The sequence below is a fragment of the Dendrobates tinctorius genome, unplaced genomic scaffold, assembly GCF_039654945.1.
Source record: "Dendrobates tinctorius isolate UK_male_01 unplaced genomic scaffold, ASM3965494v1 ptg000021l, whole genome shotgun sequence".
NCBI classification, from domain to species: Eukaryota; Metazoa; Chordata; class Amphibia; order Anura; family Dendrobatidae; genus Dendrobates; species Dendrobates tinctorius.
Window position 1 is genome coordinate 41491388 of NW_027361689.1, and position 26281 is coordinate 41517668.

Sequence of the window (26281 nt, forward strand, 5' to 3'; positions counted from 1 at the left end):
GACAAACTGTATAATAAATTAACAAAATTTGAGGAAGATTTGATTAATAAAAAGGTTGGTAAGCTTCTAAGGGATAGGGCGGCCAATTTGGCTGACAAACCAATTGTAACCATTAACCATATGGAGCTGACCAATAACGCCCCTATAAACTCTCAGAAAACGAAGGGAGCCTCTACTAAAATGGGCAATGAAGTTAATTTTAAAAACAAGCAGCAGAATCTTTTTTATCAACAGCATAAAGATACCCTGAAAGGGTCTACTAATCAAGCAGGGTGTGTTGCTAATAAAACTACCATTTCCACCCATGCTCCTGTGATTCCCACTGGCATTGTTACATCCCCACTGGTAGATGAAGCCAGTGAAGAATCGGAGGACCCCCGTACTGTTTTAACCCACTTAGAGTCTGTTCCCCCTGAATCAACTCATGAGTTGTGCAACCCTGATCAGGGTTCTCTGTTTGATGACCTGGGAGGACTTTCCCAGTTCACCATTCATGATGATTTTCCTTCGTCTCAATCATCCACAAATTCTGTGTCATTTTTTGCCCTCCCTCCCTTAGTTTGACGATCCCCCCTCCACCGATCATCCAGACGGTGGAAGTCACAGAGTGATTGGTCACCCAGTTAGGCGATCCACCATGTACCAATAACCTCTTCCTCCCGTCACAATCCCCCTCCTCCATCCAGGTTTCGGCTATCCCTGTAGCTCCCTTGGGAAACAATAATAACAACAAAAATAAGATCACTCATTTTTTTCAGGTGGCCCCCGGTCACTCATCAAAAATGAGAAGGACAGGAGGTAGAGGGAGTAGAAAATCGAGAATTGACTCCAAATCCAAAAATAAAAAAAATCGGTAATAACATAGAAGGTGAAACGGTTAAATCAAATATTTTTTAACTTATCAGAATATATACTCTCTGACTCTGAAACATCCTTATTGGAAAGAGGTCTATCTTTTTGCCCAGATGCACCTTTGAATACTTTCAATCTCTATCTTGATGTAAATGAGTTTTTTAGAAAAATTGCGGTACAATGACATTTTCTTTTTGAGGAGAAGAAGAAAAGAGCCCCTGAACCGCAGGTGATGAATCATGATTCCTATATTCACGTTAATCCTAAAACTGGTCCGGGCAATTTTTACCCTGTCCATCATAGAGGCCCACATATAGAAACATTCCAACAACTTGTATTAAAAGATTTGCTCTTTTTTCACCCTGTTTATAAAAAACTTTTAACTTGAGCCCTGCGGAAAATAAAGCGCTCCATTCATTGAGAGCGAATAAAGATATAATTATAAGAAATGCGGACAAAGGGGGGGGGGGTTATTATGGACCAACATCGTTACAATGATGAGGGTCTTAGGCTCTAAAGCGATTCCGAACACTATGATAAACTTGCTTATGACCCGTCATCCTCTATTTTTTCGGAATACACCACTTTTATTAAAGATGCCAGGTCACTTGGGATTTTAAATTTGAAGATTTATGAATATTTCCAAATTCAGACTGCCCTCTTTTTTATTTTTTACCGAAAGATCCATAAAGATCCGATAAACCCTCCTGGCCGCCCTATTATTTCAGGGATCAAATCCATTACCTGTAATCTTTCACATTACGTGGATTTATTTCTACAAAAATATGTTTTAGCTTTACCTTCATATTTAAAGGGCTCTTCTCATCTGATTGAACTCCTACGCTCACTGCCCGCCCTCACTAATTGTCTTTTGATAACCCTTGATGTCCAGGCCCTTTACACTAATATCCCTCATGATTTGGGACTGAAGGCGACCGAACATTTCCTTTCGACTGATGATGGACTACCTGATGTCCAGAAAGAATTTCTAAAATGGGCCATATCTTTTGTCCTGAGTAACAATGTCTTCTCTTTTGAGGGCACCTGCAGTTGAGGGGCTGCACGATGGGAACGAGATTTGCCCCAGTTATGCTAATCTGTTTATGGGGGTCTTTGAGTCCGCTCTCATCGCGCGGTCCTCGCTGGAGGTTGGCAGGATAGCCCTTTATAGACGTTTTATTGATGACCTGTTTATAATTTGGACTGGCTCGGAATTGGAGGCAATTGAATTTATCCAATCCCTTAACCAGAACACTTGGGATCTTCATTTTTCCTCTAACATTTCCACCACAGGAATCCAATTCTTGGACCTCATGATCAATGTTGATCATTCTGGTAAAACCTCGACATCAACCCATTTCAAGAAAGTAGATGTTAATAGTTATCTGAATTTTTCAAGCGGCCATCTCCCAAAATGGATCTCGAATATTCCCTATGGGCAGTATTGGAGAGTCCGAAAAAACTGTACCAATAATTCAGATTTTTTTAAAAGAGGCTAAGATCTTGGAGGACCGGTTTGTAGATAAGGGCTACCCTAAAAAATTATTGAAGGATGCCTTCAACAGGGTTAACAACTTCACACAAAAAGATTGCATTGAAAAAATCAGCAACAGAAGTAAAAATAAAAATGAAGTTCAAAAAAGGCTAAACCCCCGGATATGGCGAAATGGAGCTTAGTCACCACCTATAACCAGTCTCATGTATTTATACGGAATCTGATAAAGAAGTACTGGTTTATCTTGAGAGGTGATCCTGTTCTGTCAGCCAAGATACCAGTACAACCGATGACTATCTTTAGAAAAAAACGGACCCTCCGAAACTTTGTAGCCCCGAGTAATACATCTGCTGGACACTCTCCCCTATCTATCCCCCAGGATTCAGGTAACCCAGGGTGTTTTGCATTTAGGACCCCGAAATGCTTATGTTGTACATCAATTACAAATGGGGTAAAACACTTTGAATCTCAGACTACTGGCGCAAGTTTTAAAATGAAAGGTCATGTCACCTGTCAATCAAGCTTTGTTATCTACTTGATTGAATGTGACTGTGGGTTACAATATGTGGGTAGGACGATCCAGTCTATGCATAACAGGCTCAACAAACACCGCAAGAACATCAGAAAGGGTTTATGTTGCACAGCCTTTCTAAACATTTTTTGTATGCACACAATAAAAATCCCAGTTTACTAAAGCTCACAGTCATTGATCATGTAAAGGAGGACGTGACCAACCGATATGAAAATCTTATTAGGAGGGAAAGTTTTTGGATTTTCAAATTGGGCACACTGGCACCAGAGGGGTTAAATCTTACTACCTACCGTGCGTGCGGCGTCGCAACCGCGGACGCCGGTAAGTGCTGCTAACTGCAGCGCGGCGGTAACTACTGCCGCTATATGATAGTGCCGTGAGGCGTGACACTATCGGACGCTAGTGCAGAGGTGCGGTATGCACTGTGGCCTATAGCTTGCCACTGACTGGCGCTGACAATCTCTCTAGTTCCCTATCCACATGCGTAATATCAGAGGGAAGGAGTTTCAAATGAGTCAGTCACCAGAATCATACACCCGTCACCATTTACACATAGCAAGTATAGCCTATACTAGCGCATGGGCGAGCGGCCATGCGGGCCTTTTATAGCCATGCGCTTCCGGGACCTTCCAGACCTCTGAGATGGGCCAATCAGATCAGTACAAGGACTTGAGCATGTGACCCCTGATCTCCACTGGGAGATCGTCTCATGGGCATGCCCAGTAGCGCGGCGAGAGGACTTAGCCTATGGAGTGGTTTCCTGCAAAGCAGGTTGCGCTACCATTGTTGGTCCAGAGGTGGCAGCAACATCCAGACCCAGAGAGCTGGTCTGAGCAGGGCGCCTGGATCGCCACAATTGCTGTGCAGGTCCCTGAGTGGTCGGAAAGAAATGGGAGACCACTGGATGTATGGCTCTGGATTCCTGCTGTGCAGCTGCAGGAATCTAACAGCCACCTGAGGAAGACAGATGTCTCTGTTGAAAAGCATTGTGGACTGTAATAAAAGATTTTCATCTACTCTTTGCGCTCCTTTTGACCGGGCTCTGCCATTATCGTCAGCCTCTGCTTGAAGACTTCCATTGAAGGAGAACTCACCACCTCTCGTGGCAGCCTGTTCCACTCATTGATCACCCTAACTGTCCAAAAGTTTTTTCTAATGTCTAATCTTTACTTTCTCCTTTTCAGTTTCATTCCATTGCTTCTTGTGTTTCCATATGTAAATGAGAGAGCAGTTATGAACGGTAACGTCATTAAGGTTACCACTGGTCAAAGATGGCGGTTTTCACATCAATCTCTTTGTGATCCACCAGCTGTGAACTGGTTTAACCTTACTGACAGCACCTAATATCACTATGCCATACAGTACAGAAATAATATCACCATAAAGTATAGAAATAATGTCACCATACAGTACAGGAATAATATTACTATACAGTACAGAAATAATGTCACCATACAGTACAGGAATAATACCACCATACAGTACAGAAATAATGTCACTATACAGTAAAGAAATAATTTCACCATGACATCCAGAAATACCGTCACCATACAGTACAGGAATAATACCACAATATAGTACAGAAATAATGTCACCATACAGTACATAAATAATACCACCATACAGTACAGAAATAGTGTCACCATACAGTACAGGAATAATAATACCACAATATAGTACAAAAATAATGTCACCATACAGTACAGGAATAATACCACCATACAGTACAGAATTAATGTCACCATACAGTACATGAGTAATACCACCATACGGTACAGAAATAATATCACCATACAGTACAGGAATAATACCACCATACAGTACAGAAATAATGTTACCATACAGTACTGAAATAATACCACCATACAGTACAGAAATAATGTCACCATACAAAACACAAATAATACCACCATACAGTACAGGAATAATATTACTATACAGTACAGAAATAATGTCACCATACAGTACAGGAATAATATTACTATACAGTACAGAAATAATGTCACCATACAGTACAGGAATAATACCACCATACAGTACAGAAATAATGTCACTATACAGTAAAGAAATAATATCACCATGACATCCAGAAATACCGTCACCATACAGTACAGGAATAATACCACAATATAGTACAGAAATAATGTCACCATACAGTACATAAATAATACCACCATACAGTACAGAAATAGTGTCACCATACAGTACAGGAATAATAATACCACAATATAGTACAAAAATAATGTCACCATACAGTACAGGAATAATACCACCATACAGTACAGAATTAATGTCACCATACAGTACATGAGTAATACCACCATACGGTACAGAAATAATATCACCATACAGTACAGGAATAATACCACCATACAGTACAGAAATAATGTTACCATACAGTACTGAAATAATACCACCATACAGTACAGAAATAATGTCACCATACAAAACACAAATAATACCACCATACAGTACAGGAATAATATTACTATACAGTACAGAAATAATGTCACCATACAGTACAGGAATAATATTACTATACAGTACAGAAATAATGTCACCATACAGTACAGGAATAATACCACCATACAGTACAGAAATAATGTCACTATACAGTAAAGAAATAATATCACCATGACATCCAGAAATACCGTCACCATACAGTACAGGAATAATACCACAATATAGTACAGAAATAATGTCACCATACAGTACATAAATAATACCACCATACAGTACAGAAATAGTGTCACCATACAGTACAGGAATAATAATACCACAATATAGTACAAAAATAATGTCACCATACAGTACAGGAATAATACTACAATATAGTACAAAAATAATGTCACCATACAGTACAGGAATAATACCACCACACAGTACAGAAATAATGTCACTATACAGTACAGGAATATTATTATTATTAATATTTATTTATATAGCACCATTGATTCCATGGTGCTGTACATGAGAAGGGGTTACATACAAATTACAGATATCACTTACAGTAAACAAATTAACAATCAGACTGATATAGAGGGGAGAGGACCCTGCCCTTTCGGGCTTACATTCTACAGGATGGTGGGGAAGGAGGCAGTAGGTTGGGGGGTTGCAGCAGCTCCAGTGATGGTGAGGCAGTAGCTCCAGTAGTGGTGAGGGGGCAGCGGGGATCATTGCAGGCTGTAGGCTTTCCTGAAGAGATGGGTTTTCAGGTTCCTTCTGAAGGATCCGAGTGTGGTAGATAGCCGGACGTGTTGGGGCAAAGAATTGCAGAGGATGGGGGCTATTCGGGAGAAGTCTTGGAGGCGGTTGGGTGAGGAGTGAATAAGTGTGGAGGAGAGAAGGAGGTCTTGGGAGGATCGGAGATTACGTGAGGGAAGATATCGGGAGATTAGTGCAGAGATACTGTATATGGAGGAGACAGGTTATAGATGGCCTTGTCGGTCAGTATTAGTAATTTGAATTGGATACGCTGAGGGAATGGAAGCCAGTGAAGAGATTTGCAGAAGGGAGAAGCAGAGGAGTAGCGAGGAGAGAGATGAATTAGTCGGGCAGCAGAGTTAAGGATGGACTGGAGAGGTGCGAGGGTGTTAGCAGGGAGGCCACAGAAAAGGATGTTGCAGTAGTCGAGACGGGAGATGATGAGGGCATGCACAAGCATTTTAGTAGATTGAGGGTTGAGGAAAGGGCGGATTCTGGAAATATTTTTGAGCTGGAGGCGGCAGGAGATGGAAAGAGCTTGAATGTGTGGTTTGACGGACAGGGCAGAGTCAAGGGTTACTCCGAGGCAGGGACCTCCGGTACGGGGGAAAGCGTGATGACGTCAATTGTTAGGCTATGTTTACACACTGCGGATTGGTCTGCGGATTTTTATCTGCAGAACCGCAGGTAAAACCGCAGGTAAAATACCTGCGGTTTGGCCTGCGGTTTTGCCCTGCGGTTTGCCACCTGGACAATGGAATAGGTGGAAAACCGCAGCAGAATCCGCAGAAACAATTGACATGTCAATTGTTTCTGCGGATTTAAAACCGCAGCTTTTTCGCAGTTAAAAATCCGCAGCGTGTGCACAGCAGAATGTTAATCCCATAGGATAACATGTTACTGTACACTGTCTGCAGAACTGCTGCAGTTCTGCTGCGGCCAAAACCGCAGCAGAACCGCAGCAAAAACCGCAGCGTGTGCACATAGCCTTATAGATAGGTCAGGTAAGGAGGATCTGTGAAATGGGGGAAAGATGATCAGTTCAGATTTGTCCATATTCAGTTTGAGGAAGCGGGAGGAGAAGAAGGAGGATATGGCTGATAGACACTCTGGGATTCTGGAGAGCAGAGAGGTGACGTCAGGGCCAGAGAGGTAGATATGAGTGTCATCGGCATAAAGATGGTACTGGAATCCGTGGGACTTTGAGTTGCCCCAGGCCAAGTGTATAGATTGAGAAGAGTAGGGGTCCTAGAACAGAGCCTTGGGGGACTCCAACAGAGAGAGGGTGGGATGAGGAGGTAGTGTGGGAGTGGGAGACACTGAATGTGCGGTTGGAGAGGTATGAGTTGATCCAGGATAGGGTGAGGTCTTTGATGCCAAAGGAAGAGAGGATCTGTAGTAGGAGGCAGTGGTCAACTGTGTCGAAGGCAGAGGACAGGTCTAGAAGGAGGAGTATAGAGTATTGTCTGTTTGCTTTGGCTGTAAGTAGGTCGTTAGTAATTTTGGTTAGGGCTGTCTCAGTGGAGTGATGGGGGCGGAAACCAGATTGTAGATTGTCAAAAAGCAGGTTAGATGAGAGATGGGAGGAGAGTTCAGCGTGGACGTGCTGCTCCAGGAGTTTGGAAGCGAATGGGAGCAGCGATATTGGGCGATAGCTGGACATAGCGGTTGGGTTGAGGGTTGGCTTTTTGAGGATAGGTGTGATTGTAGCATGTTTGAAAGCAGAAGGGAAGGTACTGGAAGTTAGTGATAGGTTGAAGAGGTGGGTTAGAGATGGGATAAGAGTGGTGGCGAGGTTGGGGAGGAGGTGGGATGGGATGGGGTCAAGTGCACAAGTGGTGAGGTGTGATTTAGAGAGAAGATGAGCAAGCTCCCCTTCAGTAATGTTGGATAAGGAAGTTATAGGGTTTGGGCATTGGTCTGATATACAAAGGGGTTGTGGTGGTTGAATAATAAAGACTTGCCGTGTTTGGTCTATCTTGTTTTTGAAGTGCATGGCGAAGTCCTCAGCAGAGATTAGGGAAGTTGGAGGGGGCAGTGGTGGGCGGAGGAGGGAGTTAAAAGTATTGAACAACTGTTTGGGGTTGTGGGATAAGGAAGATACAAGGGATGTAAAGTATTCCTGTTTAGCAGCGGTGAGAGCTGATTTGAATGCGAGTGTTGCTTGTTTGAGTGCAGTGAAATCGTCTTGGGAATGCGTTCTCTTCCAGCGCCGTTCAGCAATTCTGGATGCTTGCCGAAGCTTTTTAGTGGTGTTATTGTGCCAGGGTTGTCTATTGATTCGTCGCCCTCTGTTATGCATGACAGGGGCGACCGAGTCGATGGCTGATGCAAGAGTGGCATTGTAGAAACTAGTGGCAGTGTCTGTGTCGTGGAGTGAAGATATGGAGGACAGTGGTAGGATAGAGTCAGAGAGCGTGCGAGTGTCTAGATGTGCAAGGTTTCTGTGGGGGTGCGCGTGTTGCTGGACATGGGTGACAGGTGAGGAGGACAGGGATGAGAAAGTGAGTAGGTGGTGGTCAGATAGAGGGAAAGGGGAGGTTATGAAGTTAGAAAGAGAGCAGAGGTGGGTGAAGACCAGGTCTAATGTGTGTCCGTCTGTGTGGGTGGCTGAGGAGAACCACTGAGTAAGTCCAAAGGAAGAAGTGAACGACAGAAGTTTTGCGGCTGCTGACTGGTGGGTGTCAATGGGGATGTTGAAGTCACCCATGATGATGGTGGGAATGTCAGCAGAGAGAAAGTGGAGGAGCCAGGTGGAGAATTGGTCTATAAAGGCAGTGGTGGGGCTTGGAGGTCGGTATATGACAGCCACTTGGAGGTTGGAGGGAGAGTAGATGCGGACAAAGTGGACTTCAAAAGAGGGGAGGATAAGGGAGGTTAGAGGTGGGATTGGGATGAACGTGCAGTTGGAAGTAAGGAGAAGGCCCACTGCTCCACCATGTCTGTTGCCAGGGCGAGGAGTGTGGGTGAAGTGGAGGCCGCCATAGCATAGCGCAGCAGGGGAGGTGGTGTTGGAGGGTGTCAACCATGTTTCAGTGAGGCCAAGGAAGGAAAAATTGCGAGAGGTAAAGAGGTCGTGAATCACATGGAGTTTATTGCAGACGGAGCGGGCATTCCAGAGTGATACAGAGAGAGGGAGCAGGGTGGTGAGCGTTAAAGGCACGTATTTGAGGTTGGAAAGATTTCGGGTGTTTATTTTGGATTGGGAGTGATAGAAGGGGGTAATAATGGGAGGTGTAAGCTGTGGGGGTCCAGGATTGGGAGATATGTCGCCAGCAGTGAGGAGAAGCAGAGAGAGGCAGAGCAGGTGGGAGGAGGAGAGTGGGAGATGTGTTTTGTGTGTTATTAGGAGCAATCTGAAGTTGAGGAGCAGGTCAGTGGAGGCGGTCAGATGGGGGGGCCAAGAGGGAAGGAGAGATTATTACTTGGTTAGAGGGTGCTGGGCTCTGTGGATAGCGAAGGAGAGTCAGGAGTAATGGAGGCAAAACCATTAGAGCATATTTCAGCATGGTAAGAGTAAGTGTGGAGCTGACAGAAAGAAATGTTGTATTTTAAACAGAGTTTTGGCATACCTTCTGGTCACTTCTGGCTCATATTTTGGCATATTTCAATATTTATCCTTAAGGGCATGTCACACTAAGAGATATCGCTAGCAATATCGCTATAACTAGTGACGTTATAGCGATATTGCTAGCGATATCGCTGTGTGTGATACTTACCTACGACCCGCTCCCCCGCTGGTTATCGCTGATCGCGCGAGAACGTTCAGGACCTTTTCTCGTCGTCAGCTTCCTGCTGTGACGACGAGCGACACGTGGAGCCGGGCGGGAGGACGCAGGATCGCCTAGTGTGACAGGTAAGTAGCGACCCCCGTCCCCAGTGATGTCGCTGGTGAGATCTGCCTGTGTGGCAGCTCACTAGCGACCACTTAGCGATGTACCAGCGATCCTGACCGCGTCATATCGCTGGTCGGGATCGCTGGTACATCGCTAAGTGTGACAGTACCTTTATAATGGCATCCTTGCAATGGCAGACCAGGGTATAGGCAGACCAATCTCTAAGAATTTATAACAGCTCAAATGCACATCAAACAGGCCCAGGTGTGATCAGGAGGGAGGAGCAGTAGGGAAACTGATTGCACACACAGGAGGGGATTAATTAGCAGTCAGGAAGGAAGAGAGAGAAAAAAAAAAGATCTAGGAGGGCAGATACTGTATATCATTGATAGCAGATAGTTACAGGAGTGATTGGGGTTCAGGAGAGATGGGTGCTGAAGGGATGTACAGTACAGAAATAATGTCACCATACAGTACAGGAATAATACTACCATACAGTACAGAAATAATGTCACTATATAGTACAGGAATAATACTACCATACAATACAGAAATATCAACATACAGTACAGGAATTATATCACTATGACATACAAAAATAATGCCACCATACAGTACAGGAATAATACTATTATACAGTACAGAAATAATGTCACCATACAGTACAGAAATTATATTACTATGACATACAGAAATAATATCACCATATAGTAGAGAAATAATGTCACTCTACAGTAAAGAAATAATATCACCATGACATCCAGAAATAATGTTACCATACAGTACAGGAATAATATCACCATGACATCCAGAAATAATATCACCATACAGTACAGGAATAATACCACAATATAGTACAGAAATAATACCACCATACAGTACAGAAATAGTGTCACCATACAGTACAGGAATAATACCACCATACAGTACAGAAATAGTGTCACCATACAGTACATGAGTAATACCACCATACAGCACAGAAATAATATCACCATACAGTACAGAAATACTACCATACAGTACAGAAATAATACCACCATACAGTACAGAAATAATACCACCATACAGTACAGAAATAATGTCACCATACAGTACAGGAATAATACCACAATATAGTACAAAATTAATGTCACCATACAGTACAGTAATAATATCACAGTACAGTACAGGAATAATACCACCATACAGTACAGAAATAATGTTACCATACAGTACAGAAATAATGTCACTATACAGTACAGGAATAATATCACCATGACATACAGAAATACCGTTACCATACAGTACATGAATAATACCACAATATAGTACAGGAATAATACCACCATACAGTACAGAAATAGTGTCACTATACAGTACAGGAAAAATATCACAATATAGTACAGAAATAGCGTCACCATACAGTACAGGAATACCACCATACAGTACAGGAATAATACCACCATACAGTACAGGAATAATACCACCATACAGTACAGAAATAATGTCACCATACAGTACAGGAATAATACCACCATACAGTACAGAAATAATGTTACCATACAGTACAGGAATAATACCACCATATGGTACAGGAATAATACCACCATAAAGTACAGAAATAATGTCACCATACAATACAGGAATAATACCACCATACAGTACAGAAATAATGTCACCATACAGTACAGGAATAATACCACCATAAAGTACAGAAATAATGTCACCATACAATACAGGAATAATACCACCATGCAGTACAGAAATAATGTCACCATACAGTACAGGAATAATACCACCATACAGTACAGAAATAATGTCACTATATAGTACAGGAATAATACTACCATACAATACAGAAATATCAACATACAGTACAGGAATTATATCTCTATGACATACAAAAATAATGCCACCATACAGTACAGGAATAATACTATTATACAGTACAGAAATAATGTCACCATACAGTACAGAAATTATATTACTATGACATACAGAAATAATATCACCATATAGTAGAGAAATAATGTCACTCTACAGTAAAGAAATAATATCACCATGACATCCAGAAATAATGTTACCATACAGTACAGGAATAATATCACCATGACATCCAGAAATAATATCACCATACAGTACAGGAATAATACCACAATATAGTACAGAAATAATACCACCATACAGTACAGAAATAGTGTCACCATACAGTACAGGAATAATACCACCATACAGTACAGAAATAGTGTCACCATACAGTACATGAGTAATACCACCATACAGCACAGAAATAATATCACCATACAGTACAGGAATACTACCATACAGTACAGAAATAATACCACCATACAGTACAGAAATAATACCACCATACAGTACAGAAATAATGTCACCATACAGTACAGGAATAATACCACAATATAGTACAAAATTAATGTCACCATACAGTACAGAAATAATATCACAGTACAGTACAGGAATAATACCACCATACAGTACAGAAATAATGTTACCATACAGTACAGAAATAATGTCACTATACAGTACAGGAATAATATCACCATGACATACAGAAATACCGTAACCATACAGTACATGAATAATACCACAATATAGTACAGGAATAATACCACCATACAGTACAGAAATAGTGTCACTATACTGTACAGGAAAAATGTCACAATATAGTACAGAAATAGCTTCACCATACAGTACAGGAATAATACCACCATACAGTACAGAAATAATGTCACCATTCAGTACAGGAATAATACCACCATACAGTACAGAAATAATGTTACCATACAGTACAGGAATAATACCACCATACAGTACAGAAATAATGTCACCATACAGTACAGGAATAATACCACCATATGGTACAGGAATAATACCACCATAAAGTACAGAAATAATGTCACCATACAATACAGGAATAATACCACCATACAGTACAGAAATAATGTCACCATACAGTACAGGAATAATACCACCATACAGTACAGAAATAATGTCACCATACAGTACAAGAATAATACCACCATACGGTACAGGAACAATACCACCATAAAGTACAGAAATAATGTCACCATACAATACAGGAATAATACCACCATACAGTACATAAATAATGTCACCATACAGTACAGGAATAATACCACCATACAGTACAGAAATAATGTCACTATACAGTACAGGAATAATATCATCATGACATACGGAAATAATGTCACTATATAGTACAGGAATAATACTACCATACAGTACAAGAATAATAACACTATACCATACAGAAATAATATAACCATACAGTACCATAAAGAATGATACCACCGTACAATGCTGTAATGATATCTCCATGCAGAGCAGAATTTATATAAACAGTGCTAAAATAATATTGCTTTACAGTGCTGAAAAAAAGGCCAAAATATAGGGCTGAAATGCCATCATTACAGAAATAATCTCAACATATAGAAGGGATATTACCATACAGTAAAGGAATAATACCACCACACAATGCTGAAATAATACCCAAATTCAGTGCTGAAATAATACCATTATTCTGAAAAAAAATACCATCATGCAGAGCAGAAATAATATCCGTACATGGTACACAAACAGCTGTAGCAATCCTAAACAATACCGCTGTGGCTCATATGATGGCACGTCTATGCTAAATGTATGTCTCATTCACTTCCTATGGAGGTGGCGGTGTGTATGAACGTTTTTTGGTGCATTCATTAATTTTTCCATATATACTGTACATTTGAATGTGTGAGGCCGACCCTTCCCCTTTTACATCTGCATGGACGAGCTCTGGTCTCAGGTAACTTGGGCAAAAAATGGCAATTGTTTCCTTTGTAAAAAAAAAAATGCAACATTTGTATAAAAATGCCGAAATGTAAAATTTACCCCCATTCTTAATGCATTTTATTATTTTCCAGCTACCCCTCCTTGGGCAACGACGGTCTCTGCAGGAACCCAGGCATCTCTTATAGCTCATACCTACGGGATGACCCAGCCTCCTATATACAGCCAAGCAGCCAACGTCCAAGCTCCCATCATAGGCGTCACCCCCACCATCCCCCCTCACGTGGTCCCACAGGTACCATTAATGACAGCTCACTACCAGCTCCAACAGCAGCAGCAACCCGCGCAACCTCTGAGCAACATGGTGGTGAACCTACAGAGCCAAACCATGTACAGACACAGTCAACCCATAGCGATGTCCTCCTTGACCGGCGTTGGCCAGGTGCCTCATCCCGGCCATACGGCTATAGGCAATGGCCACATGACTTGTCCTATCCTCCCTCCGCCGCCACCTGCTCTACCTTCTGCAGCTCTTCCTAACAGCGTGTCTGCTACGAATGGCCAGACCCTTCCGCACCTGCCTCACAGCCAGCCTTTGACCGCCGAAAACCCAAATGGTGTTCAGATGCTGCGAACGATTGGAATGGGAAAGTATGAATTCACAGATCCTTGGTATCCTAAAGGTAAGCCGTCACGCCGCTTCCTATCTTTCCTCCCTGTTGATCCGATTCTGGTTGAACACTGTGTGATTTGCGATTGACACCAAGTTGCAGGCTCAAGTGAAGGTCGCGGAAGAAGATCTTTCATCCCTGACGGGTGTAAGCTCGGAGTTCTCCACCGCTTTCTTCGTCTGTGGCCTTGCGAAAGTGGTTATGAATTAAATATGAACACACACAAAAAAAGAGAGAAAAGCAATTCTCCCAACGTAAAACAAAACTCAGATCTCGTCTCATTTCCCGGTGACACCTACTGAGTTTTGCTAGAAAACTGTTGAGTAGAATCCCTGCCGTCTGATTTCTATAGACGGAGCTGACGTGCCCTCTCTCCGTGTGTCCCACTGAAATGCATCAGTTTTCGGTTAAGGCCCCGTTTTATTTTTGGTCTTAATATAAAGTAACATCAGGGTCCCAAAGCTCCGGCCTTTTTTTTTTAATAATGCATGATCTGCAAGCATGCCTTTTCCAGAACAAGCAGCGATACAAGGGCCGGAGGCTCGGCGGGACGCTAACGAGTCCGCAGTCCAAATGCATAAAACAGAAATCTCTTTACATTTCACATGACTCGACAGATTCCCCGAGAATTAAATTTGCTCTAATGAGGGTCTCATCGGCTCTTGATTTATGAATCCTCCCCGCACCACCACCGTCGTCTCGATGGGTAACGCTATAAGACGACATTAGGTTCTGGGGTTGTATATCAGGTTTTATTTTCACCGCAGGATAGTCCTTGTAAGTAATGCTTATGCTATAACGGCCCTCCACCGGGGGATCATATATTTATGGCTGTGAAGGTACAGCTTTACAGTGAGAAACTATGAGCAAAATAGCAAAATTGATGAGGAAAGGTAAACATAAAAGCAAAATCCAAAGTCATCATGGATCCTTGTAAATATAGAGATGCGATAAGTAGGAGCAGGGTGATCATGGGAGTCAAACACAAAGTGGCGGCAGCTTTTTTTATTTTTTTGAATGTGTAAGCTCGTTATGACCTAGGGAGAAGAGTCAAGGCCACCATGCACATTTGGTTAACGTCGGCTAAACCCTCTGAGATAGGTCTGATATGTGCGATGGCCCACCAAGAGAGGACGTCAGGGGAAGAATATCTATTTTTTCAGATTTCCGATGGCCAATCCTTTTGAGGAGTTTGGCAGCAGCTCTCTCATAGAGAACACAAGAGGCTGAGTGTGCGCTCGTGTGGGCGAATCAGGAGACTTTGCTGTCAGCCAAACAATCATTTAGCAGACAGCTATCTATTATTTTAGGGGCTCGTAACCAACATCACTACGTAATTCGATTTTTTTTTTTAACCAAATGTTAGGATTGTTCTTTTTTAACCAGTTGAGGGCTATCTAACTTTTTTAACATACGTTAAAGGGGTATTCCCATCTATATTCTACAGGGTCTACCGGAAATGTCTAATTGATTAGGTCCCACCTTCCCAATCCAAGCCTATTTCCAGAAAGCTTAAAAAGCTGCCATGGATATGAATAGAGAGAAGCCCGTAAATGTGCAGCCACCTCTCCTTTCTTCGTCTTACCAGGCAGGCTGGTGGGAGGAAGGTCTAGGGATCCCTGTTTTAGTTAGTTTCACTAAAACAAAAAGCAGCTCATGGGTTTTTTTTCTATGAGGAATAGCGCCTGGCTTGTTGGGGTTCTTTTACAGAAAAAGGGGACTCCAAAAAAAAAGTGAGTAAATCTCCATGGCACCACCAAAGGCTCGTAGGAGAACAGCACTTCCAGAAAGTTTCTTGTGGTTGCTGCCCTCATCAGACAGCATCTGCCTACAAGTTCAGAGGGCCTGGAATGGGCAAGGGGGGACCTTAAGAAAAAAAGGGTAACATTTAACGTCCAATGAGAGATTTCTTAGATGCCGATCCTGATCTCGTGTTCACATTCTCGCAGTTCCTAGCATTCAGGGACAGGGTATCTGTGGAGGTGCCCATTGTTTGTGGGCCTTATGAACCCTTGATAATTTCCACCTTATCTCATGAGAAAAGGTGGACTAGCAAGCTCCAGAACCTCCTCTCACAGGATGGGATTTGAGGGGCAAAACATCAAAATTGGGGACTACTTTGGTATTTTTGGTCTCATTTTTATAGGTCAAAGCAAACAAATGAGGGTCCATACATCTAAAAACAAATTACCATCTGTATACACACGTTTCCACATACATAGAGTCACTTCCTCGGAGAACATGGTGTCATGTAGAGGCTGAAATTCAGATAATTTACTCCCGTTGATTCCTAGACTCCTTTGTCTACGCTGCCTCTGCTTCTTCTGTGAAAAGACGTGGGCATGAAAGTATGGTCGGGCTCTCGAGTACAGAACACCATCACTCGTGTGGTACTCAGACCACTCGTGCCGACTCCCGTCCTTTCTTCTCTCGAGAGCTCGCCTTGCATTATAATAAGATCTTTTTGAGAAGGGCCGGAGGTTCCATCTCATTAAATCCCTGAGTCTTTCAATTTCATTGTCTGGCTTAACACGCAAGTCTTGGCAAAGTTCATGAGCAATTATTGTATGATGTCCAGCGAGGAGAACGCGCTCAGGCCAATCACCGCGGAGTGGAAACAGATATTTTTAGAGTTCATTAGTGCACTTATTTAAATTCCGCATTTGTTTTCTTTAATTACAGATCTACCGGCCCTTCCAAAGGGGAATCATTCTCATTTGCATGTGGAAATGTACTGTGCGTTCTTTATTAACCTTTGCTTGCTAGCCTCCAAGAACATGAAAATTTTCTCAAATTTTTCATTTGCAACAGGTCATGTTGTCTTCTCAGACGGGTGACGGTTTCATTTAATTCATCGTGCGAGCGGGTATACTGTTTAATTATCGTGCCATTGTAAGTGCGGCCGGGATATTGGAATTCATGAGTCGTGAAGCTTTGTTAATTATTTTGTACATCGAGATTTGCAACCCTCTTTGTCATTATATGTGGGATTGAATTGTATTAAGAGCGGAGGTTTTATTTTACCGGAGACACATATGATACGCTATACAACCACGGTATATTAGTTCCATATTGTTATATCCCCGACCTGGACCTCTTCCAGTGACTTCTGCCTCTGTCACCAGATGCTGCTGTATTCACCCTGTGATGGAGAAAACCTCAGGTGTCTCCAGCACCACAGTAGGTGACCTCACCTCCCTATTCTGGCCAATGGGACAGCACCACACCCTACTTAAACTCCCAAAATACTGCGGAGAGTTGCCAGTTATTGTTGGATGTATCCCCATACTGTTGTGCTGTTACCTATTGTGCTTATCTTGATCTTGAACTGGCTTGTGATCCTGACTATGTCTGCCTCTGTGATCCATCCAGATTTTGACCTCGACTGACTCTTTGTATTGACTGACCTCTTGGTTCCCGACTCCGGCTTTTCCTTTGCCTGCAGTGTTGCTTTCTGATTCTGGCCCTGTTGATTTCCGTTATGATACCGACTTGATTTACTTTTGCCTATCTTTGCGTCAAGCATCATTTTTTGGCCAACAGCTACTCCGTAGATGCATTTTTGGGGGCCCCACTGTAAGTCCAAATCCTTGAATAAGGGATAAAGGGTGACGGATGAGTTTCCTCTGGAAACTGATAGACTGAGTGGCTAGTGCCAAGCCTGTCTATGGCAGGCTTGTTTAACTGATGGCCTGTGAATTAAAGTCTCATTCCAAAATCATTCCCACAAGTACAAATTCCCCTTTCATGCCACACATGTCCTTCCTCACGTTTCCTCTTGGCTCAAGATATCCCAGTATCCTGTCGTCAGTTTGTTATGCCGTATGTACTTGGTCAAGAAGTATTGAAATTGCAGAGATAGTGTCCTTAACGGAAATCTGTAGTGCTCCCCCTCTAATCACTTATATGGTCAGGCAGCTCTTGTAAAGATAAATCAGTCGATACCTCTGTTTTAATAATCTGTGGCTCCATCGAATAATCCAGTTTTTTGTATTAACATACAAATGAGGCAGCAAGTGCTTTTGGTGTGATGGAGCACTTCCCGAGCTTATGCTTTCCCAGCTTAAGTTGCTGCCTGACTGACAGTTCCCTGGCTGTTTAACATGAAGCGCTCATAAAGAAAATCTTGTGACATTCAAGCAGCCAGAGATACAAGGTGTCGACTTCAGCTGGGGAAGAAGAGACATGCGAAGTGCTCCCTCACACCCAGAGCACTTGCTGACTTATTAGCATATGGATCACAACATGGATTATTCGATCATGGAACTTGCGGACTTGATAAACAAAGATATGGATCAACTTACCTTTTCAAGTAATGTAGGACCCTGATAAAAGATTACCGTACCTTTAATGACGGCACAGTAAGCAAAGACCCAGAGGAAGGGGATTTATCAAGTGAGTAACGGCTCTTCCATTCGCATAAGTTGTTCAGATATCGTAAATATCTACAAAGCAAAAAAGCTATATTTTAATTTACTCTATAGTGGTATTATTAAAGCATTGTTGACAACAGTATTTCGATATTGTAAAGCCTTTGTCTAGTGATATTATTTGGGCACTCTATAGTGGTAGTTTTTATTCACCATTTTGCAGCTATCAGTAGTATTTTTGGGTTATTTATGAAGCTGTTATTTGGGCACTTTATAGTGGTATTACATAGGCCTTTTCTACTTAGGTACTGTTATTATTACATTGCCATAATCTGGTGGTCTTATTTCGGTATATATAAAATTGTTGTTTGGGCACTATATGGCGGTATCATCGGGAACTGTTACTATTTGATGGTACAGTATTATATATATTATTATTATACAGCCAACTTCAAGTGTTGTAATTTGGAGATATATAAAATTGTTATTTGGGTATTATATAGCGTTGTTATTTAGATACTGTATACAGCCACTGTCTAATTATTTTATATGTGTTTTGGACATTGTATGTTGTTAGCAAGTACTTTATATTTTGGCACTGTTTGGCGGTATTATACAGCCATTATCTAGTGGTGTTTTTTGGGCATGTCAAAATTATTTGTGCACTATTTGGCAGTATTATACAATACAGACCCTGTTTAGTAGTCTCATTATGGTATGTGTTACATTTTCATATGTGCACTGTATGCCGGTATTAAGTACTTTCTGTTTTATAGGATTATACAGCTACCATCGGTAGCTATGTACTATGTGCACACAACATTTTTTTTTTTTTTCTGGCTGATTTAGCTGCAGAGACCTCCTGTAAAAAAAAAAAAATGTTCAAAAGAATGAACAAATGCAAAAGGTAGTTTTTCTGTACCATTGTAATTTTTCTGCTATTTTTTGAAGCTTGTTACTACATTGCGGCTGTCGCAGTTACATGCAGTTTGCTTTCCATCCTTAAAAAAACACAAAGGTCACCATGTGGCTGCACATGAGAGTAACCCTTTAGGAGGATTTTCTGGTGGTTATCATGTGTAAGTGATCCTTAAAAAAGGCAAAGGTCACCATGTGGCTGTACATGTGAGTAACCTTTTGGAGTTTTTCTGGTGGTTAGCATGTATAAGTGATCCTTAAAAAAAGGTAAAGGTCACCATATGGCTGTATGTGTGAGTAACCCTTTAGGAGGTTTACTTCTGGTTAGCATGTATAAGGGATCCTTAAAAAAAGGCAAAGGTCGCCATATAATTGTACGTGTGAGTAACCCTTTAGCAGTTTTTCTGATGGTTAGCATGTATAAGTGATTCTTAAAAAAGGCAAAGATCACCATGTGGTTGTACGTGTGAGTAACCCTTTAGGAGTTTTTCTGATGGTTAGCATGTATAAGTGATTCTTAAAAAGGCAAAGATCACCATGTGGTTGTACGTGTGAGTAACCCTTTAGGAGTTTTTCTGGTGGTTAGCATGTATAAGTGATTCTTAAAAAAGGCAAAGGTCACCATGTGGTTGTACGTGTGAGTATCCCTTTGGGAGATTTTCTGGTGGTTAGCATGTATAAGTGATTCTTAAAAAAGGCAAAGATCACCATGTGGCTGTACATGTGAGTAACCCTTTAGGAGTTTTTCTGGTGGTTAGCATGTATAAGTGATTCTTAAAAAAGGCAAAGGTCACCATGTGGTTTTACGTGTGAGTAACCCTTTAGGGGTTTTTTTGATGGTTAGCATGTATAAGTGATTCTTAAAAAAAGGCAAAGGTCACCATGTGGCTGTACATGTGAGTAACCCTTTAGGAGGTTTTCTGGTGGTTAGCATGTGTAAGTGATAGACAGAGGAGTCATCGTTCGGTGCCATGAGCAGCGAGGTTGGCGATATAAGGTAGCGACGTGCTGGAGAAGGGAACTTTTGCAGCACAGAACATTGTGACAGCGCTGGGATTTCAGCGTGATTTCAAAGCAAAGCCTCTAGACACAGAGACAGCGAGCGCCTCACACACACACACACGTCGGGAAGCGTCGCTGCAGAATATATTGGAGAGCACGTCGCTATAATGAGACTGTCAGTCTGCCTATTCTCTGCTTCAAGGGCGTTAATTATTTGTGAAATAGGCTGCCTCAATTCTGAAGGGAAGAAGAGATCATGGAGTAATGACTCTGACTCATAAAATACAATAACACATATTTCCATCCATAGGGAAAAGCGGGAAAATTAGTTTTTCTTCTGTCTCCTCCGTAATATTTACGCCATCATAGTGCCATAATAATTAGTCTGTAAGTGACGCTCAGTTAATTGTCCGTCCCGTCGCCTACAATTTTGGTGAAGCCAGATATAATGTTGCTGAAATCTGTTTCCGGGAAAGCTGGGTGACTGCAGGGATATAACTACAGTAGGTCAATATGGAAGTCCAAAAAAGTAGTCATCTCCGAAGTTATCATATTGATCGACTATTAGACCTTGTTCACATGTTGCATTTTTCCACTCGGGAAAAAAAAAAACAGTGTTTTATCGTAACAGCAAAATTTTTGCTGCAGTTTTTCACCATTGAGATAAAAAATACACTAAAAGAGCATAAAAAAGTGTCCTAGTTCATATGTGGCATTTTTACATATGGCAAAAAAAAAGTGTTTTACAGCAACAGCACAGTGAACAAAATTTCTAAAATTTCACATTGCATTTTTTATTTTATTTTTTTAATCTAGAATTTTTTATTTCAATTTTTTTGCGATAAAAAATGCACTAAAACAATATGAAAAACATGTAATTTCTGCATCGATTTTCTGGCCATAGGTGTATTATGAGGTTCTGCAGCAGCTGAGGTGTATTATGAGGTTCTTCAGCAGCTGAGTTGTATTATGAGGTTCTTCAGCAGCTGAGTTGTATTATGAGGTTCTGCAGCAGCTGAGGTGTATTATGAGGTTCTGCAGCAGCTCAGGTGTATTATGATATTCTGCAGCAGCTCAGGTGTATTACGAGGTTCCGCAGCAGCTGAGGTGTGCTTGTTTGTCGTCATTAACCATGGAGACACATAGGTCAGCAGAGGAGCTGTATACACAAAGTGATAACAAATAACATTTACCAATACAATTTACTTTTTCTTTTTAAATGAATCGGATTAATAGAATAATTATCTGTGATGCGGACGTCGTCCCCCCAGGACAGGCGCCGGCCCCCCGCTGTGGACTGGAGCCATGTCCTATACCTCCTTTCCAGCACAGCTGCCGTCCTCCCTCCATTGTGCTGCACAGGACGCTCCCAGGTACTCACTCTCTCTCCGCTGCCTCCATCTTCCATCTGACAGCTACAATTGCCTAGAGAGTGGAAAAGATTATCTTGTTCTAAATTTCAGAGCCGGCTAATCCTCAAGTACTGCAGTCGGTGGAAACTGTTTGGGATACTCGGTTCACGAGCAATTTGTGTTGTTCCATCTTAAAAACTTCTCGGGTTGCAGTTTATACAAAACTAATTATTATTATTTGTTATAGCGCCATTTATTCCATGGCGCTTTACATGTGAGGAGCGGTATACATAAAAACAAGTACAATAATGTTAAACAATACAAGTCATAACTGGTACAGGAGGAGAGAGGACCCTGCCCGCGAGGGCTCACAATCTACAAGGGATGGGTGATAATACAGTAGGCGGGGGTAGAGCTGGTCATGCAGCGGTTTGGTCGATCGGTGGTTACTGCAAGTTATAGGCTTGTCGGAAGAGGTGGGTCTTCAGGCTCTTTTTGAAGGTTTCGATGGTAGGTGAGAATCTGATATGTTGTGGTAGAGAGTTCCAGAGTAGGGGTGATGCACGAGAGAAGTCTTGTATGCGATTGTGGGAAGAAGAGGGGAGTAGAGAAGGAGATCTTGTGAGGATCGGAGGTTGCGTGCAGGAAAGTACCGAGGGACGAGGTCACAGATGTATGGAGGAGACAGGTTGTGGATGGCTTTGTATGTCATGGTTAGGGTTTTGTACTGGAGTCTCTGGGCAATTGGGAGCCAGTGAAGGGATTGACAGAGGGGAGAAGCTGGGGAATAGCAGGGGGACAGGTGGATTAGTCGGGCAGCAGAGTTTAGAGTAGATTGGAGGGGTGCGAGAGTGTTCGAGGGGAGGCCACAGAGCAGGAGGTTGCAGTAGTCAAGGCGAGAGATAATGAGGGCATGGACTAGGGTTTTTGCAGATTTTTGGTTGAGGAATGAACGGATTCGTGAAATATTTTTGAAGTTGGCAGGAAGTGGAAAGGGCTTGGATATGTGGTTTGAAGGAGAGATCAGTGTCAAGGATTACCCCGAGGCAGCGAGCTTGTGGGACTGGGGAGAGTGGGCAGCCATTTACTGTAATGGATAGGTTTGTTGGGGGGGTCACGTGAGATGGGGGAAAGATGATGAATTCTGTTTTGTCCATGTTAAGTTTCAGAAATCTAGCAGAGAAGAAGGATGAAATAGTGGACAGACATTGAGGAATTCTGGTTAGTAGGGAGGAGATATCTGGTCCAGAGATGTAGATCTGTGTGTCATCAGCATAGAGATGATACTGAAATCCATGAGATTCTATGAGCTGTCCCAGGCCAAAGGTGTAAATGGAGAAGAGCAGGGGTCCTAGGACTGAACCTTGTGGGACTCCGACAGATAGGGGGAGAGGTGAGGAGGTGGTGTGTGAGTGGGAGACGCTGAATGTCCGGTCTGTTAGGTATGATGAGATCCAGGATAGGGCCAAGTCTGTGATGCCAAGGGATGAGAGGGTCTGTAATAGTAGGGAATGGTCCACTGTGTCAAAGGCAGCCGACAGGTCCAGGAGGAGGAGGACCGAGTAGTATCGCTTGCTCTTGGCGGTTAAGAGGTCATTGGTGACCTTAGTAAGGGCAGTTTCAGTGGAGTGGTGTGACCGGAAGCCAGATTGTAAGCGGTTGAAGAGGGAGCAAGAAGAGAGATGGGAGGACAGTTCAAGGTAGACGTGTTGTTCCTGTAGATTGGAGGCATAGGGGAGAAGTGATATAGGGCGATAGCTAGATACAGAGGATGGGTCAAGAGAGGGCTTTTTGAGGATAGGTGTGATGGAGGCATGTTTAAAGCTTGAGGGGAAAACACCAGTTGTTAGTGATAGGTTGAAGAGATGGGTTAGGGTTGGGATGAAGACTGTGGTGAGGTTTGGGATGAAGTGGGAAGGGATCGGGTCAAGTGCACAAGTGGTGAGATGTGATCTTGAGAGTAGAGTGGAGAGTCGATCTTCTGTAATGGTGGAGAAGTTGGTTTTGGAGGTGGAGGGCTGGGAAGTCGGGAGGAGGGGCTCTGGGGGTTGTTGACCAAAACTGTCTCTGATGTTATCAATCTTCTGCTTGAAAAATGAGGCAAAGTCTTCAGCTGAGATGAGTGGGGAGGGAGGAGGTGCTGGGGGACGGAGGAGAGAATTGAAAGTGTTGAATAACTGTTTAGGGTTGTGAGACAGGGAGGATATGAGAGATGAGAAGTAGGTTTGTTTAGCTGTGGCGAGTGTGGTCTTGAAAGTAGTGAGGGACTGTTTGAATGCGATGAAGTGCTCGTTGGAGTGGGATCTTTTCCATCTGCGCTCAGCAGCCCTGGAAGCTCGCCTCAGTTCTTTGGTCAGGCTGGTGTGCCAGGGCTGTCTGTTGATTTTGCGAGCTTTGGTATGTGTAAGTGGGGCAGCAGATTCCAAAGCTACAGCTATTGTGGTGTTATATAGAGCAGCAGCATCATCCGCATTGTGTAAGGAACTTATATCTGTGAGAGGGAGGAGGGATTCAGAGAATGAGTGTAGGTCAAGGTGTTTAAGATTTCTGCGAGGGTGTGAAAGTTTGTGGGGTGGGGATTGTAGACATGGAGTGGAGAGGGAAGAGAATGTGAGAAGGTTGTGGTCAGAGAGAGGAAGAGGTGAGTTAGAGAGGTTAGATAGGGAGCAGAGGCGGGTGAAGATGAGGTCCAGTGTGTGGCCATCTTTGTGGGTGGCTGTAGAAGACCATTGAGTGAGGCCGAAGGAGGAAGTGAGAGATAGAAGTTTAGTGGAAGCTGAGAGGGAAGTGTCAATGGGGATGTTGAAGTCGCCCATGATGATAGCAGGGATGTCCGGGGAAAGGAATTGAAGTAGCCAGGTGGTGATGTGGTCAAAAAAGGTGGTGGCTGGCCCTGGGGGGCGGTAGATGACAGCCAGTTGGAGGTTGGAGGGGGAGTAGATGCGCACAGAGTGCACCTCAAAGGAAGGGAGGGTAACAGAGGGTGGCAGTGGGATCGGGGTGAAGGAGCAGGTATCTGACAGGAGAAAACCAACTCCTCCACCATGTTTGGTGCTGGGGTGGGAGGTGTGAGAAAGGTGGAAGCCACCATAATGTGCAGATATTCATATTCAGCTTCCATAATGGCAGAGCCTCCCTCCAAAGAAGAACGTACCGCGTGCAACAAAGGCTGAAAACACAAATCAGCCCTGTATGGAACAAGGAGAGCACAAATTACACATGCCAAACCAGCACTCACAAACTACTGCTACACCAATACAGCGTGTACTCACCACACCAGACATCACACAGCCATTCCAGACAGGAATCAGAACCACTGCCTTGTAGTAAATCTTTTTCTAGATAGGGGGCAGTATTTAATTTATAAGCAAAGCAGTATTATATTATTCTTGTACATAGGGGCAGTATTATAGTAGTTATATTCTTGTACATAGGGGCATTTTTATAGTAGTTATATTCTTGTACATAGGGGCAGTATTATAGTAGTTATATTCTTGTAAATAGGGGCAGTATTATAGTAGTTATATTCTTGTAAATAGGGGCAGTATTATAGTAGTTATATTCTTGTACATAGGGGCAGTATTACAGTGGTTATATTCTTGTACATAGGGGCAGTATTATAGTAGTTATATTCTTGTACATAGGAGCAGTATTATAGTAGTTATATTCTTGTACATAGGGGCAGTATTATAGTAGTTATATTCTTGTAAATAGGGGCAGTATTATAGTAGTTATATTCTTGTACATAGGGGCAGTATTATAGTAGTTATATTCTTGTACATAGGAGCAGTATTATAGTAGTTTTATTCTTGTACAAAGGGGGAGTATTATAGTAGTTATATCCTTGTACTTAGGGGCAGTATTATAGTAGTTATATTCATTTACATAGGGGCAGTATTATAGTAGTTATATTCTTGTACATAGGGGCAGTATTATAGTAGTTATATTCTTGTACATAGGGGCAGTATTCTAGTAGTTATATTCTTGTACATAGGAGAAGTATTATAGTAGTTTTATTCTTGTACATAGGGGGAGTATTATAGTAGTTATATCCTTGTACTTAGGGGCAGTATTATAGTAGTTATATTCTTGTACATAGGAGAAGTATTATAGTAGTTTTATTCTTGTACATAGGGGAGTATTATAGTAGTTATATCCTTGTACTTAGGGGCAGTATTATAGTAGTTATATTCATTTACATAGGGGCAGTATTATAGTAGTTATATTCTTGTACATAGGGGCAGTATTATAGTAGTTATA

The 26281-nt window shown here is 42.3% G+C and overlaps 1 protein-coding gene across 1 annotated transcript in view; it reads left to right on the forward strand.

Annotated features, from left to right (window-relative positions):
- Positions 1–26281, forward strand: part of KLHL29 (kelch like family member 29) — a 1048894-nt gene that overhangs the window by 663420 nt on the left and 359193 nt on the right. The window contains exon 6 of the mRNA XM_073568302.1: positions 13843–14391. Coding sequence (XP_073424403.1) covers positions 13843–14391 — 549 coding nt within the window. The remainder of the gene's footprint in view (positions 1–13842; positions 14392–26281) is intronic.